A 19,126-nucleotide genomic window follows, 5' to 3' on the forward strand; every position below is an offset into this window, starting at 1 on the left:
AAGACCCCTATTGTTTTTGGTAAAGATCGGTTAATATTTAGGGGATGAAATGGACCAAATACTAAATTTTTGTCGGTTTTCTGGCTGCTCCAGAGGCCGCAGTTATGGTCCGAACATCGTGAAATTTTACATGGAGGACGGGATCGGGCCTAAGAATAAGCATGCCTGCTTTGATAAAGATCGGACAATATTTAACGGGTCAAATGGACCCTGACTTTTGTGTGAAAGATTACAAAATTTTTATTCTGGGGCGTATATACTTGCTCCTGAAGGACATATACTCAAGATGTTGATAGTTTGTCAAAGATGAGTTGTTGACCTTCAAATTGATACCAATTATATGGCTGTATCTACTCCGATGCGGGAGTTATACGTAATTAAGTAAAGGTGACTATGTGTATATTATTACCATTACTCCATTAGAGGACGGAAATGTCGCGCTGATCGCTTTGAAATTGTACATGAAGTTCCGATTATGTTCAATGACGACGCTTATAGTTTTCGGTGAAGTTGAGATTTCATTCAGGGTGTGCAATGAACCGAAAACTTTAATTTTGTCAGATTTTCTAGTCGCTCTAGAGGCAATTATTATATACAGAACATCACATATTTTACAAGGTGAAGGGGATCTGACCAAATATTTAGAGCGGCTGTTTAGATGATGATCGGTCAATTTTCCGAGGGTCAAATCAATCAAAACCTAAAGTGACCAATTTTTTTAGAAAATATGCAAGACTAAGAAAGAGGAGTTGTTGATCTATAATCGGTAAAAAGGGTGCAAATATCACGAAATATTGCCCAGGCTCAGAATATAGAACCGTCCGACTATACTGCTCCGCTCACTGGTTTCTTAATATTTTTAAGGAACATATTTATGTGCAGTTCAGACACTTAGTATTTAATTCATACCAAATGTTATTTAAATTTTTATTCATATTACTTTCAAAAGACTTCACTCCTTATTATTATATTCCCTGCTCTTAATAATACCACAAACTGCAAAAAGAAAGAAAGACACACAGACAGACAGAAAAAAACATCGACATCTTGTTTTCAGTGTCTGTGGTTTTTTTGTGTGGTCTTGCAATTATTTGCCGCCATATAGCCAATTAATTTCGTTTGAAGTTGGAGAGTTACTTTTTCCCCGTTTTTTTCGGTGCTACAACAAATTTTTCTTCATTTGTCCATTTACACACCGCTTACATATTCAACCATACAAATATACCTACATATGCACATATATATATATATATGTATGTTTGACGTATGTTCAACACATTGTGGCTGTTCATTTTATTGTGAAATTGTTTTATACATGGGTTTTTTCATCTCTCTTCTCTCTCTATCCCCCTCTTTTTTTTTGCAGTTAAAACAAAGGCTGAGCGAAATTGAAAAATCATTTGCCGAACATGAAATGAAAATCATGTCTGATAATTTACGCCAGGAATACGAAAGACAATTGGTTAATATCCGTCAATTGAAACAATTGTATGAGGAGCGACAGCGTGTGGCGGCGGCGGAATATGAAAATTTACAACGTTTAATATCGATTAAACGCGATGAATTGGGACAGGAACAGGAAAAGTAAGTTAACGGATTTTTTTATAAAAAAAAATATTTTTTTTTGCGAAAATGTTTTACAACAACAATACATTAATATTGCCACAGGGATTGTCAGCTACATACACAAAGATGACAATGTTGTTTTTTTTTTTTAAATAGCGAAATAAATTATTTAATGACCTACATATGTACATAAATGTATGTGAGAGTGTGTTGTTGTGTATGTGTGTGTAATGCATATCCTGTATGGAGCACAAAACCTCAGCCTATGATTGATGCCAGCCGAACAATCAACATCATCGGACTAATTATAACCATGTTTTATTGTTTGGTCATAAGGCACAAATTGATGGCGGTTCCCTATATATATGTATAAATATCAATAAAAAAATAAAATATTTTTATTAAGAAATATTTTTAATTTCTTTAGATATAAACACCGAAAAATAGGTTTTTTTATACCTTACACAACTTTATTGTTCGGGTTTTATAGCATTGTGCAGCCCCAAGAGTTTGTAACTCTGCGAAATATTAGTCCCAGATCCACCGTTACGTATACCGATTATATCTCGATTAGCTGAGTCGATCTAGACATGTGTGTCTGTCCATAATATTTAAACCCAATACCAGCCACAGTTATGGACCAATCGTCACAAAATTATGCATGTAGAAAGGGTTCAGGCCAAAGAAGACCCATATTGTTTTTGGAAAAAAAGATTTAGTTTTGTCTGTTTTTCTGATCGATCTAAAGGCCTCAATTATGAACCGAATATTATGTAATTGTCCATGGGGAAAGGGATTTGGCTAGGGAACAAGCATGCTAATCGACCAATATTTGGTGGGTCAAATAGACCCAGACTTTTGTATGAAAATTTAAATTCTATGCCGTATATATACTCCTGAAGATCATAGACCCGAGAAGTTTGTATTATATCCAACAGGAATTGTTGATCTTTAAATTCCTTATTGCATGTGGAAGTTATACGTAAATAGGTACAGGGGTCTACATACGCTGATATTGTATTGTAAATAGCTGGCTTGTAACAGAACGGTGTTCCATAAGTCGAGCTTAAAAAAAATTCTAAGCCTGTCGGTCTTGTGAGCATCTCATTCAATTTGTAAGACCAAAGCTCCGAAATGTTGTCTACTACTTGATATTTCCATCGAATTCGTGGCCTTCCCCTTCAGCGTGAGTCATCGGTAGGTTCGCTTTTATATGTATTTTGCGCTGGGGCATCGCATTCATTTGCATAACATGGCCTAGACGTGGCCGTAGTCGTTGCAGCTCGATACGTCTGATAATGTCGACGACGGCGATATTCACCATCAACGCAGATCAGTCTATATATCTTTCGGACACTTATCCTATAAAACACTTCAAGAGCTGCTTCATCTGCATGTGTACCCATGCCTCAGATCCATGCACCAACACGGGTAGTATCAGCGTTTTGTAGAGTGTGAGTTGTATCTGGCGAGAGGTGGCCTTGTTTCTAAAATGCTTACTTTCCAAATTGTAGGCTCGGCTTCAAAGTGTTATTTCTGTTAATCCATGAAGACCCCCCCCCACTTCATCTATAAAGACTCCCTTCCGATCGTCTATAAAGGTGTCCTTCACCTCGTCCATGAAGAATACTCTATAGTGACTTCTTTCAACTCGTCCAAAAATATTCATATTGGTTCAGCTATAAAGATTTACGCAGCTCATCTATAAACACTCCATTCAGTTCCCTATCCTTTTGGCTAATTTATAAAGATTTCCTTCAACTCGCCTATAAAAACTCCCATCAGTTCGCCTGTAAACACATCCTCATCTCCTATTCAGTCTTTTAGCTGTTCTACAAATATTTATTTCCTTACATAGACCCTATCCAGTTCGTATGTAACAATTCCTCCCGCATTTCGATAAATTCTTCCTCCATACCGTCTATAAAGACCCTCTTCAGATCGTTACAAATTTTTTTCAGCTCATCAAATCCGCCTTTAAGGCTGTGCTTTAGCTTGGCTCTACATTTCCCTCTAACGACGAGCTTTGCAGTAGCTACAGAGTAATAATAAGAACAACAACAACACAAATTCACAATATAAAATCTTTGACTACCTCGAAGCTGTAGCTCTCAAGTTCCACAATTGGTCCGAGTATACTAAACGTTTTGCGTGTTGATACCCACAGTTTGGTCTTCTCGCTGTTTACTGCCAGACCCAGCCTCTCTCATGACCCCTTTCCAGAAGGATGTTAAGCAGTTCACATCACAAACTGTCACCTTGTGTGTGTTCTCGTTCGGTATTGAAGGGCTCCAATAGGTCGTTTCCGACTTTAACTGCTGACTTTGTACCTCTTAAAGTTATCCTGCATAGCCGTATTAATTTTGCAGGAATGCCGAACGCAGACATGACTTTAAACACATCTGAACGGATAGGGCTGTCGAATGCGTCTTTATAGTCGACGAATTGATGGAATGTGTCGATATGCTTTTCGTGGGTATTTTTCAGTATTTAGCGTAGAGTAAAAATCTGGTCTATTGTGGATTTGCAAGGTCTAAAGCGGCATTGGTATGGCCCAATAATGTCATTGACCATTGGCTGCAGTCGTTCACACGGTACGCTGGATAGCACTTTATTAGCGATGGGAAGGAGACTATAGTTGGCACATATCGTCTTGTTTGTTTTTTTGTGCACGGGACACAGGATGCTGAGGTTCCAATCATTGAGCATGCATTCTTCTAGCAAAATTGTACTAATCAGCTGGTGCATGCTCCTTACCAGCATCTGACCACCAGTCTTGAATAGTTCGGCTTGTAACCCATCGGCACCTGCTGCTTTATTATTCTTCAGCCGATTGATTGCTAATCTGACTTCATCTTGGCTAGGTGGTATACACTCTATACAGTCATCTATTATTGGTTGGAGGATACCCCCTTCACCTCAACTATTTGGTACCAGAAATTTTAAAAATGCTTCTTCCAGATCCTCAACACGCTGTCTGTATCTGTCACCAGGTTTCCTTCTTCATGCGCCTACACCAAAGCCTTCGGTTTGGTGTTTTACCCGTTGGTAGAATTTTCGGACTTCATTTTGACTGCTGTACATCTCGATTTGCTCACGCTCACGTTTTTCTTGTAGTTCTTCTTTTTTCTGAAAATACGTTTCTCCTCTCTCCTTTTCTCCCGAGGGGTTGCCCTATGCGATGCGTTTTTCACATCAGTAGCATTACGACACTCCTGATCGTACCACGGATTTCCTGATGGTGGTCTTTGGTACCCAAGTGTTGCTTTTGCTGCAGTTTGTAGGGAGTGGGCAATTCTCTGCCATTGTGCTTCTATATTATTATCGGGACAAGGGGTGCTTTCGTCAAGCAGTTGGGTAAGTTGACCGGAGTAGGCTTCTGCTATCTGTTGTGTTTGCAGCTTTTCGTCGTCAAATTTCCGTGTTACATTAGATCGCACCTTTTCTGCTACATTAAGACGGGTGCGTACCTTGGCTGCATACCTCGGATCGATCGGATGTCTGAAACACAGGATAAATGCATTTTCGTCTGTCACAACATGATAGATATCGAGATGCTTGAATCTGGTGCTGCTAACTACCATGTTTTTTGCTGCCTCAAAGTCAATCAACCTCATGCCGTTGTCTGATATTTCTTCATGGAGGCTGAATTTTCCGACGGTGGGACCAAAAATATTTTCCCTTCCGATTTTTGTATTGAAATCTCCTAGTAGAATTTTAATGTCATAGCCAGGGCAACGGTCATATGCTCTTTCTAGACGTTTGTAAAATATGTCTTTGGTCCGTTCATCTTTATTTTCGGTCGGAGCATGGGCGCAAATGAGACTGATGTAGAAGAACTTCGTTTTATACGGATTATAGCAATGCGCTCATCTACTGGAGTGAATCTGAAGACGAGGTCTTTTATTCTCCTGTTAACCATAAATCCACTGCCAAATTCATGTCTCGTTTCATGGCAGATATAATACACTTCTTAATCGTCTGATTTACTTACGCCTGTCCCTTTCCATCGCATTTTTTATAAGACAATGATATCGGGATTGTGCTTCATGAGTACATCCGCCAAAGCGAACACTGCGCCTGTTCTGTACAAAGTGTGCACATTCCAAGTGGAGATTCGCAGATCGTGGTCCTTTATACGTTTGCGGTGGTCGTCAACATTAGGTGGGTTTGGTTTTCTTTTTCTATACTTTTTCATAGTAAAGTAGGCAACTAACTCGACGCCTCAACCGATTTTTTATAGGTCTTATGGGTGAACTCGCGGTACATATTAGCTCACTATTTCATTGGGTGATGAAAATAGCTACCCAAGGTGGCACCACGGGGGGTCAGAGCCTACAATTGAGATTAAAGATGGACCAAGATAAGCCATGTTAAAGCCAATCAGAGCCCGTGCTTGGTATCTATCATCCCCTACGCCAACCTTACTACTTTCCTTACTGGTTTCAATTTTAATAGAGATCGCCCTTGTACCACCTAAGATAGCTGTGCCAAATTTCATCTCATTCGGATCATAAATGCGACCTGGACTTTGTTTACAATTTAAAATGGACAGACAGATGGACGGACTTGAATCGACTCAGAATGTGATTCTATGCATTTTATCAAAAGGAATCATCATGGATCTATCTCGTATGGTAAAGTGTACAAAAATTGTTCGCATTTGAAATGTTCCCTTAATTTCCTGTTCACCAAGAAATCGACTTACAGCCATACACAAAAATTAGTTTTCAATTTATCTGGAATATTGGCATGTTTGTTTTCTGGCTATTAATAAAACTTACATTTAAGGGAACCCCCCCATTCACGATTTCAATTTTTCAAGATTTTCAATGGGCTGGTAAATCAATACCAATGCTTGTTAAGGTTTGTAACTTTGCACATATATGTTTGAAGATTTAAAAGAGAGAAAAAATTATTTACAAACATATTGTGTAATTGTTTTGTTGTTGTTTTTTGTAATTAAAGAGAAGTAATTATTTTCGATGACGGGTATGATAACTCCCCACTGGAACATCGGAATCCGAAAATTCCAACGGTGTTAGAAAGAGTACATGTCTGGCTCTCGTATGAACTAGGATTATTGACCTTTGAAAAAATATTTGTGGAAATTCGCCGATTTTTGACCAAAAACCAAGTTAAAAATAAGGAAGATCTTCACCGATTGGTTTTATCCTAGTTCATACGATAGCTATACACTCACAGAGAAACGTGTAAAAATTTGGAATCGATTGGGTTATTAGTTTTTGAGTTATCGTGCCCGCCATTCACAAAAGAGAAAAACTCGTTTAAAGTTTGAGAAGTCCTTTAGCCGTCACTTGATGCTGACACAATAAATCGGCTATATCTTCAAGAGTTCTAGAGGTTTTCACTTGATATTTTGTAGGGACATTCGAATTAAATCAAAAAAATTTTTGACCCCGAGAATGGGGGGGGTCCCCTTTAACAATAATATCATGAATAACAAACATTCCAGTTTTGTTTCTGTATTTATTCGTGAAATGCTTGGTATAAAATTGTTTACCTTTTATTAAGAAAAGCGAAAAATAAGAAACAATTTTTAGAACTAAACACATGCTGAGTGTCAGCCGAAAGCGTCTTCAAATACACAGACACACTCACCCACCTACATCAAACATAAACAAAAAAAAAAAAAAAAAAAAAAAAAAAAAAAACAAAAAACAAAATCCTTTTGTGTTTTTAATATAAACACTGAATGTTGTTTTGTCGGCAGATACAACAACAATCGTGGAATTCATGTCTACAGAGATCGGGCCATAGTCCATCAACTATTTGACTATTCGTTATTAGAGTCGAAATTTTCCTCAATAGTGGCAGATGTTATGTGGAAAGTTTTGTCTGAGAAAATATTAAATTGGAAAATAACAACAACAACATAAAATTAGTTTGTCTGTTGTGTACCGGCATGGATTTGTTTGTTAGATTGTGTAAACATATGGAATGAGTGATTGGCATTGTGGGAGGTGGTGTCGTCGTTATGATTCAAAAAAATAGTTTGTGGAATTTTTGTATTGCACGTGTTTTCGTGTTTTTATTTATCTAAGTAAAAATAAATGTATGTAAACCGATTACTATTTATAAATAAATAATTTTAAAATAAGAAAAAAATAATTGATAAACAAATAAATAATATAATATAAATAATGAATAATTTAAAAATTAATTATACCCTACACAACTATGTTGTTGTGCAGCCCCAGCCCCAAGTTTGTAACGCCGCGACATATTGGACCAAGACCCACCTTTAAGTATACCATCGTCATATCTCGACTAGCTGAATCGATCTATACATGTGTGTTCGTCCGTCCGTCTGTCCATTATAATTTGTAAACACGATACAGGCCACAGTTATGGACCAATCTTCACTAAATTTTGAATGTAGGATGGGTTCTGGCCAATGATGAAATGGACCAAATACTAAATTTTTGTTGGTTTTTCTGGTCGCTCCAGAGGCCGAATTTGTACAGAGAGAAGGGGATAGTGCCAAAGAATAAGCATGCCTGTTTTGATAAAGATCGGTCAATATTTAGCGGGTAAAATGGACCCTGACTTTTGTGTGAAAACGACAAAATTTGTCTTCTATAGCGTATATATTTACTCCTGAAGGACATTGACCCAAAATGTTGATAGTATATCGAAGAGGAGTGGTTGACCTTTAAATTTATACCAATTATATTGTCGTATGTACCCGGATGTGGGAGTTACACAGGTGGAGTTTTACAGGTGGTTACGCTTTAATATATTATTTAGTAACGCATTACCGCACTAGAGGGCGGAAATATAGAGTTGATCGCTTTGAAATTTTCCATGAGGATCCAGGTATGGTCAAGGACAACGCCTATAATTTTCGGTGATGATTAGATAATAGTTTTGGGATAAAGTGGACTGAAAACTTGATTTTTTGTGTAATTTGGAGTCGATCTATAGGCCACAATTGATAGCCGAACTTCACAACACAAAGGGTGAAGGGAATCTGGAAAAGTATTTAGAAAGTCTGTACTGAATATTAGTAATATTTGTTGACCTCTAATCGGGCAATAGGGTGCAAATATCGCGAAATATTGCCAAGCTCAGAACATAAAGCCACAGAAAGTTAGACTTTCGTAGAAGTTGTGTAGGGTATCATGGTCGGCCCCGTCCGACTATACTGCTCCGCTCACTGGTTTAAAAATAATGTGAATAAATATAATTGATAAAAAATATATATTTATTTAAAACTAAAAAATCGGACTGGGCCGACCATATGATACCCTACACGTCTGCGAAAATCTAACTATCAGCGATTTTATATTCTCAGCCTGAGCAACATTTCGCGATATTTGCCACATCAAACATATTAGAGGTCAACTGGTCTACTTTCTAACTATGACATATTTTCCAAATCTTGTTTTCCCGAGGGGAATATTTACGTCAAATGACAGTGCACCCCCTACATATCATCTCAAGACCAGGAAAAATTATAGGCGTCGTCCTTGACCATATCCGGAACTTCATGTAAAATGTCATAGTGATCGGTGATCTAGTGGGGTAATAGTATTTCTAAGCAATATCATAACACATAGAACCCTATAACATACAACAATATAATTGATATCAATTTTATGATCAACCACTTCTCTTGGGTATACTATCAACTTCTGGGGTATATGCTCTTCAGCAATAAATATATAGCCCTAGAATACACATTTTCTTACTTCTTCTCACAAAAGTTTGGGACCATTTGACCAGCTAAGTATTGACCGATCTACATCAGAACAGTAATGCTTATTCTATGGCCAATCTGTGCAATTTTGTATTGTTCTGGTCATAATTGTGGCCTATAAATCGACCAGAAAACAGAGAAAAATAATGTTTTTGGTCCATACTACATGCAAAATTTCGTGACAATTGGTCCATAACTGTGTCCTATATCGTGTTTATAAATTATAATGGACAGACGGACGGACACACATGCCTATGTTAACTCAGGTAGTTGAGATATCACGATCGGTATTCTAAAAAGTCGTCCTAGGACCAAAATTTCAATGCTCTACAAACTCTTGATGCTGCACAAAGCAATAACATATTTGTGTAGGGTATGAAAATTTGAAATTCATTTTGCAACTCTTCTAAATTTTCGCCGGACACCCCATAAAGTATATACATTGCCAATACTCCGGGGATATTTGGTAGTGGGGTACATCTGTCATTTTTATAGATTTCGCCATCCATATTTCCCATTTCCATATTCGATATCCGAAGGGTTTAAGCACGTTTTTCAGCGGAATTGCTTTAAGATTGATATTTTGGATTACCATTGGTTAGAAACTTTTTCCACCAAAAATGATCAATATTGGTCCAAATTATAGAGTAGTCCGAAGCACGTTGATTTATCAGAATCTCTTCCCACCAAAAATTCTCAATATCAGTCCAACATCCAATCCTGTATCCGTCTGTTCATATCATGTAAACTCACATTTTGCACATAAAACTCCTGGGATGTTTAGTACTAAAAATGGCATATATCGGTCCACTTTTTATGGTAGGCCTCATACATTGTTACCGCCAATATTCAGACCTAATCAGGTGTAATTAAGTATTTCAGTTTCTTACTGGGTAGAAAATCTCTGTTCACTTTTTGGTGTAGCGTGCTCTATGCTTTTCAGATCTGGGTAGAAAATCTTCTTACTTAAAGTGATCAATACTGGTCCACTTTTATGGTAGCCCCTACATAATGCTACCTCCCAATATTCGATATTTTTTACCAGACTCGAAATGGGGTAATGGTACATTGGAGGGCATAACAAATTTTTGCAGAAAATTGTCTATATTAGTTCAAGTTTTGATATAGCCCCGCCTATATAAAGGTCCCATTTCCGGAAGTTTCTAGGTTTTAGCAGTGTTTTCCCTTCGATTTTTCGAAATAAGTTCCTGTGTTGACAAAGCACTCTAGGCACTAGTCTCCCAAGACATTTTTCTTTTTAGACATTGTTTGATGTCAGTCGATGTTTTGATATAGCCGCTCCATTGTCGGTATTAATGACGACAATAGATAGGGTTGGGAAATTCAACATAGCGAACATTAAGCCGGGCTATTGTATTACACTTTTTTGAGAAAATTAATTTTATTCACCAGGAATCTGAAATGTCAAATGAGAGCCACTGTGGTAGAAAATTGTGGATAAATCCCTGGGACTTTTATATGGATGCAATGCTAAGACATGGACTTATACAAAATGCCAAAATTGCCACCAAGTCCTTCAAAAATCCGAAAACTGTACGAGATTCTGTTGTAGGGGCAATACCAAAATATGGTCGCATATCGAAAATTGTCTTCATCATCCAAGAATGTCATCAAATTACCTTTACTTCGGTTATACCCTTCAAAATGTAAAAAAAAGTTACAAGACCTCTATTTGGGGCATATGATAAAACATAAACCTATATTGAAAATGTCCTGCAAATTTTCCCAAAAGCCACTTTTTAGGTACTGTGGTGAGAAAATGCATCTAAAACCTTAAAAATACCGAAAAAATGTGGTCCTATATAGAAAATTTTTCTTCAAATATATTGTTCATTGTTCAAAATCCCGAAAATTCATTCATTTAATGGAAAATTTGGCTAAAATCTTGAAAATATCGAATATGGGGTGGGACTTTTATACAGGTGATATACCAAAACGTGGACTAATATTTATAATTTTTAGCAGGAAGATTTTACACGCAATTAGAACCCAGGTCTCCAGGACCACATCCGGTTGGACAATGCGGCTAAAATCTTAAAAATGCCGAAAAGGGGGCGAAACCTTTATTAAATGGTCTCCTGAGATAACCTAGTTTTCCAGTCTGTTTATTTGGTAGGGGTTCTTACTCGTCTAAGCTGTGGAGACCCAAGGATTGCGTACATCTCAAGGGGTTGTCTGGTATTCTATGACACGTGGAAAAATGGGTTGCGAACGCCTTAAGGGGGTTCCCTATTACCCAAGTGCTACGGACACGTCAAATGGATTTATAATGATCTGCGACGCGTGAGACCCAAAGATTGCGAACACTTTAATATGTTTCTTACTGATCGACCGGAGGGTTCCAATAATTGTGGACACTTTCCAATGGTTCATAGCGATCCAAGAAGCGTGGGACGCAAGGGTTGCGGATTTATTAAAAATATTATCCTGGGCTCCCATATGGCGTGGCTTTATTAAAGAATATTTTTCCTGGGCTCCCATATGGCGTGGCTTTATTAAAGCATATTTTTCCTGGGCTCCCAAATTATACTGAGGTGTGGGCGAAAATTAATGAAGGTTGGTTATTTTCGTTGTCACAAATCTCTAGTCGAACTGAGAAGGGATTTCAAACTATGATCTATTTGATATATAGGAGACCTGCAGTTCTTCTGCATTTAGTATACCTTTTGAGTGTCTTCCATTTATACAAGGCTTATTTGTATGAAAGACCTCCCATAGGTCCTAAATCTAGAGAAGATCTATTAATTATCTTCCAATTATCTATGTATTCAACCTATATACGGCCTGGATAGTCGATTCGATTTTGCGATATTTGTATTAGAAAACATCCATCCCAAAATGAATTACCCATCAAAGTTCCGCCAACACCTTGCTGTTGTTGATATCGAAAATTGAATTTCCAACACGTGTTGTAATTTAATTTGAAAATTTAATTTAATTAAAAGAAAAACTAGGAATAGACTAACAGATTATTTCAAACACAAAGTTTGTGTTTGAATTGTGAGTGAGTGTGTGTGTGTGAGAGTACATTTGAAGTTTGTGAACGAAATGAATGAATAAACATTTGTTTAAAGTTCCACTTTAATTCCCTGATGTGTGAATAGACGAATGCTATGTGGGAATCTGTGTATGTGTGCATAGGTGTATGTAGGTGATTGTTTTTGTGTGTGTGTGTGGGTAAGATTTTTATTCAATTTCGAAAAGTTTAACTAAAACCTAAATTTGATTTTTGTGTCATTGTTGTTGTTGTTGCTGTCGTTGTTGTTAATCGTAAGTTTGTCGACAAATTGAAAATTTGCACATAAACTCTATCGATTCTTTTGTAATATCTTTTGATGATTGGTTGATGGTTTTTGTTGGCTGGATGGCTAGCTGACTGACTGGTTGGCTTGGCCTGGATGGTTGGTTGGATGGATGGTGATTACCGATTTCGTTTCATTGGAATGTTGGCAACATAAAATGAATAAATGGCTAAAATATACACACACACACATATGTGCGTTTCGAAATCAATCAAAATCAAATTAAACACTTTAACGAACAAAATGGCATAAAAGCAAACAAAAAACTAACACACAGTCTCCACATGAATATAATGTGTACATGGAAATCAATTCAATGAGTTTTGTGCGTGTGTGTGCGTGTGGGCTTTTTTGTTGGTCTAAAAAGCCAAATTAATTTTTGGTTAAAAGCCTTCAATCGTCTATTTGTAGTTAGAGTATTTTGTGTGTGCTAAAACAAATACCACTTCTTACACTTAAAGTAATGGAAATCTGCATGCAAGAGTTCGGAAGAAATTCAAGTGTCTGCTATTCAAGGATAACGAAAAAAACCGAGCTATGGGAGAAAAAAGGAGACTGAAACAAAGAAAGCAGAAGATACATTTCGTTTTATTTGTTAGACAATTAGATAACAAACTGACTGTAAAACAGAAACTGGACTGATTTAGGAGTGGATTTTTTAAAGAATATTTTTTCAAGGCCTATAAGAGGCGTGGATTTTTTAAAGAATAGTTTTTCAAGGTCAATAAGAGGCGTGGATTATTTAAAGAATATTTTTTCAAGGCCAATAAGAGGCGTGGATTATTTAAAGAATATTTTTTCAAGGCCTATAAGAGGCGTGGATTTTTTAAAGAGTATTTTTCAAGGCCTATAAGAAGCGTGGATTTTTTAAAGAATATTTTTTCAAAGCTTCACAGCTTTTTCAAGGCCTATAAGAGGCGTGGATTTTTTAAAGAATATTTTTTCAAAGCTTCACAGCTTTTTCAAGGCCTATAAGAGGCGTGGATTTTTTAAAGAATATTTTTTCAAAGCCTATAAGAGGCGTGGATTTTTTAAAGAATATTTTTCAGAGGTCTACAAGAGGCGTGGATTTTTTAAAGAATATTTTTTCAAGGCCTATAAGAGGCGTGGATTTTTTAAAGAATATTTTTCAGAGGTCTACAAGAGGCGTGGATTTTTTAAAGAATATTTTTTTAAAGAATATTTTTTTAAAGAATATTTTTTTATAAGAGAAGTTTTTCAAGGTCAATAAGAGGCGTTTATTTAAAGAATATTTTTTCAAGGCCAATAAGAGATTATTTTATTTTTTCAAGGCCTAGAAGAGGCGTGGATTTTTTAAAGAATATTTTTTTAAAGAATATTTTTTTAAAGAATATTTTTTTAAAGAATATTTTTTTAAAGAATATTTTTTTAAAGAATATTTTTTTAAGAATATTTTTTGGAGGCTTATAAGATGCGTGGATTTTTTAAGTAATATAATATTTATATTTCTTCAAAATTAAAACAATTTTTATGACTGTATTTTTAATACAATATTTTCCCCCCTTTTTCAGAACGAAAGCCCTCGAAGAACGTAACAAGGATATGGTGCGAGAAATCGAATTGGCAAACAATGAATTGGCGTGTCTGCGTGATGAATGTAAGGAACATCGTTTCGAAAAGGCCGCTCTCAAGGAAGAAATGGGCGCAGTGAATACGGTATGTATGTCAGATGATAGATAGTGTGTGCGTGTGTGTTTGGCAATATTGATAAATGATTTAGCCCGTTCAATTGCATGAATAAATAAATGAATAGCGAATGAGTGCGTTTGTAAATGAAGTGTTAAAATAACATATTTTATTGATTGAAACATTGAATTGTTTATTTTAATGGCATATGACAAGAGTTGAAACCGTTTAATATTGACTTTGGAAAAATTTAATTTGATTTGAATGTGAAGCTTTTATGAGAAAATGTGATTTTTTGCCGCACAACTCTTTGTAGGTTGAAAAAACGATTATGGATTTTTATATTTCAAGAGTAGATAGAATGAGAGGATAATAGCAGATTGAACCTCAAGGGTATAGTCAGAAGCCCACATGAATCTCAGTTTTTGAACAAAAAGGATAGTTTTATATTTCTAATTGAATTTAAGTACCTACTTTTTGATATGAGAAAAGTAGTCTTCTGAAAAAAATAATCATGCCAAAGGAATGGAAGGTGGATGCAATCTTAAAAAAAACCGTGCAGGTCTTCTACAAACGACCATTTCTGGTCCTCTATAATTAATACATTTCTTTATATCCCAAAGACAAGAAATTCAGTTCTTCTACGAGTATATGGTGTATTCAGCTCTTGTATGAATGACCTCTGCAGATCTTTCATGGACAGAATACTCTGTAGACATCCTAAGATATACTATGGAGTGAAGAACCCTTGGTGACTTTTATAAAAATAGAACAATTGTGGACATCTGTACCTATTGGAGCCTCTGAGGTATTTTATACTTCGAAGATATCTTGAGGTCTTCTATACATAGAAAAATCTCTTTTGCTAACCCATAAAAAATATATTTTATTTTGAAAATTAATATGAAATAATAGGTTATAAAAAGTATTATGTTCCCGCAGTTATAACTTCATATACCCTAAATCATATAGTGTACATTCAAAACGTCTTAAACGGGTCGGGAATTGTATGATGTCTGTTAGCAGGTTGTTTATGATCTGCTCATGTTGATAAAAATGCCGAAAATTGGGCTATGTCAAAACATGGACCAATATTGAAAATATACTGTAATGATGTGAGACATCTTCAAATTACTTTAAATGTAGGGTATGTCAAAACATGAACGCATATCGAAAATTTTCCACACAGATGTTTATGTAGAGTGTTCCGTTGGCTTCTGTTATGGTATCTACCCCTTTCCATTACAACTTAAATACATATAGTGTAGAATGTTTGATATAAATTAGAAAATATCGGCCCTATTTCTAGGATAGCCGCCATATAACTGAAAACCAAAATATTCGGAATTTTGAAGCTTTTGGGTGTGTTTTCGTTAACAGAAGTGGTTCTCATTTGATATTAGTAATTCTCCTGAAGAAGAAAATCTCTGTCCATGTATCGGAAGCCCCTGATATAAAAGGGGCCTCCAATATTCGGTAGTTTGAGGCTTTTGGGCCCATTTTTCAATCTAATCGGCTGTCTTTGGTATTATGGATTCTCACTGAGCAAAAAATCTTGCTATTAAAAATTATAAATATTGGCTTACATAACCGAACCCCCAATATTTGGTATTTTACAGCTTTTTAGGACATTTTACAACCGAATTTGTTGTAGTTTGGTACATAGGGTTCTCATTGGGTAGCAAATCTTCTTATCAAAAATTATCCATATTGATACACTTTTTGGGGTAGATCCCATTTAACGTTACATTCCAAATTACGGTATTTGGGGGAGTTTGGATACGTGTTTCAATTAAATCGGATGTATTTTTATACCCTTCACCACACTGTGGTATTATGTATTTGTGCATATGTTTGTAACAGGCAAAAGGAAACGAGATAGACACATGGTTCCTTTTGAGAATATGCATAGAATCACTTTCTAAGTCGATTTATGAATGTCCGTCCGCCTGTCGCATTTATGATTCGAATTATATGAAATTTGGCACAGCTCATTTATAAGGCCCAAGGACGAACCCTATTGAAATTGGGAAAAATCGGTTCAGATTTAGATGTAGCTCCCATATATATTTTCGTCCGATTTAAGGTAAATCGATTTGCACGAAATTCGGCATAGCGTACTGAATTAGTTCCAGAATAATGTGTGCCAATTTTCGAGAAAATCGGTTAAGATTTAGATATAGCTCCCATATATAGTTTCGTCCGATTTAAGGTAAATGGTGCACCAAAGTCCCTGTGTTAAGTTTCCTGAAAATCGGTCCAGATTTAGATATACCTCCCATATATAGTTTCGACCGATTTAACGTATATGGTGCACCAAAGTCCCTTTATATCTTTCGATTTGTACGAAATTTGGTATAGTGTACTTAATTACGTCTAGAATGATGTGTGTTAAGTTTCCTGAAAATCGGTTCAGATTTAAATATAGGTTCCGTATATATTTTCGTCTAATTTAATGTAAATGGTGTACCAAAGTCCCTATATATCTTTTGATTTGCACGAAATTTGGCATATCGTAATGAATTAGGTCTAGAATGATGTGTTTTAAGTTTCCTGAAAATCGGTCCAGATTTAGATATACTATTTGGGTTCGGGCATGTATTTCAACCAATTATCTTTCATTTGATTTTTCGGGTAATCATAGGGTGTCAAAACTTACTACAACAAGAAAAAAAAATATAAGTGGGTTTTGCCGACAGATGTATATCCTTAGTCTGTGGTGTTAGGAGGTATACGGAATTACACACAAGTTTTATTCAGCTTTATATGAGGCATATGAAAATGTTGACCATTTTCGGACTTGATATAGGTTTCGTAACTGAATTAATATTTGCAAAGTCTGGACATGTCATTCTCTTGTTGTAGGGTTAAAAAATATTCGAATTTTTTACATTTTGTGGGGAAGGTATTAGAACCGTCGGGACTCATTTTCAAACTTGATCTATGTAACGTAAACATATTATGATGAAATTGGATACTTTTTTCGCTTTATATGCTATGTACAAGTTTTCAAAATGTTGACCCTTTGAGGGAGGTCGTAAAAAGAAGTAGACCTTCGCTTCATATTAAATTTAAAAATTTTCCTATATTAGAGCTGTCGGTATTCTTCTTCCTGTGGAAGAGCTCCAGGAGTGTTCTTCCTGTGCTGCAGATACTACTCTTCCTATGGAAGAACTGCATGTATTAGTCTTCCTTTAAAAGAGCTTCAGCATGTAGCAGGTATTTCTTCCATAGGATCACAGTATTAGGCGTGGATTTTTACCGGAAGCAGTAGGCCAATTTTCCCCATTTTCGAATTTGATTTAAGTTTGAATGAAATATTATGGTGTGCACAGTGTAGGTCAAGTCGGACATTCCATTCGCCTACTATTGGATTTAAAATTATGGAAAATTTTGAACCTTTGTGGGTCCAATACTACTTAGTGGACCACTAAGTCCCATCTTCTAAAATATATACAGGTATGATTAAAATATTAGGTTGTCAACGTCTGGTTAAAATTCGATACTCTGTTCGCATGATATTATAAACTGCATTTTCAGCAAAAGACGGGGCCGATTATCCCCATTTCCGAACTTTATTTGAACTTTATGAAAGAAATGCTGCGATGAGAATAGTTTGGATCAAGTCGGACATTTCATTAACACATAATTGCATTTATAAATATTGGTCCAGCCAAATTTTTACCATTTTATGGAGGAGATACTAGAACGAGTGGACCAATATTTTCCATCTTCAAACTTTATTTAAGTTTGAAAAAAAAAAAAATATTACAATGTGCAAAGTTTGAATTAAATCGGTTACTCCTTTCGAGGGTTATCGTGCGCACGACCTGGTCAGAAACACATAAAGAAGGACGGCCATTTGTAAAACGACTTTAAATTGTCTAAAACGGATTTGGTTCAATAAATATTTCGATGAAGCACATTTTTGCCGTATGAAAGTGTATATACTGTCATTAACCATAAGGCTGAGAGTATAAAAACCAGTGAGCGGAGCAGTATAGTCGGACGGGGCCGACCATATGATACCCTACACAACTTCCACGAAAATCTAACTTTCTGTGGTTATATATTCTTAGCATGGAAAATATTTCGCTATATTTACATCCTCTTGACCGACTAGAGGTCAACAAATATTACTAATATTCAGTAAATCCCTTCTAATTACTTGTCCAGATTCCCTTCACGGTGGGTTGTGTTATGATGTTCGACTTTCAATTGTGGACTATATATGGACTAGAAAAAACACAAAAAATTAAGTTTTCGGTCCACCTCTTCCCAATATTATTATCTGATCATCACCGAAAATTATAGGCGTTATCCTTGACCATTCCTGGATCCTTATGGAAATTATCAAAGCGATCCGCGCTGTATTTCCGCCTCCAGTGTGGTAATGTGTTACTAAATAATATCTGAGTACGTAAATATTTAAATGTAACTCCCACATCTGAGTACATACGACAATATAATTGGTATCAATTTAAAGATCAACCACTCCTCTTGGATATACTATCAACTTCTCGGGTCTATGTCCTTCAGGAGTAAATATATATACGCTATAGAATATAAATTTTGTCATTTTTCACACAAAAGTTAGGGTCCATTTGACCCCCTAAATATTGATCGATGTTTATCAAAACAGGCATGCTTAGTCTTTGGCCCAATCCCCTTCTCCATGTAGAAATTCGCGGTGTTTGGGCCATAATTGCGGCCTCTAAAGCGACCAGAAAATCAGACAAAAATGTAGTTTTTGGTCCATTTCATCCCCTAAATATTAACCGATATTTACCAATAGGGGTCTTCATTGGGCAGAACCCATCCTACATGCAAAATTTAGTGAAGATTGGTCCATAACTGCGGCCTGTAT

At 36.1% G+C, this 19,126-nt stretch overlaps 1 protein-coding gene across 1 annotated transcript in view; it reads left to right on the plus strand.

Annotated features, from left to right (window-relative positions):
• LOC133335409 (nucleoprotein TPR) overlaps nucleotides 1-19,126 on the plus strand; it is a 62,121-nt gene that overhangs the window by 18,789 nt on the left and 24,206 nt on the right. The window contains exons 2-3 of the mRNA XM_061543680.1: nucleotides 1,367-1,584; nucleotides 14,145-14,289. Coding sequence (XP_061399664.1) covers nucleotides 1,367-1,584; nucleotides 14,145-14,289 — 363 coding nt within the window. The remainder of the gene's footprint in view (nucleotides 1-1,366; nucleotides 1,585-14,144; nucleotides 14,290-19,126) is intronic.

This window comes from Musca vetustissima, unplaced genomic scaffold, assembly GCF_032173495.1.
Source record: "Musca vetustissima isolate MV318-11 ecotype Yass unplaced genomic scaffold, APGP_CSIRO_Mvet_v1 utg34971, whole genome shotgun sequence".
NCBI lineage: Eukaryota > Metazoa > Arthropoda > Insecta > Diptera > Muscidae > Musca > Musca vetustissima.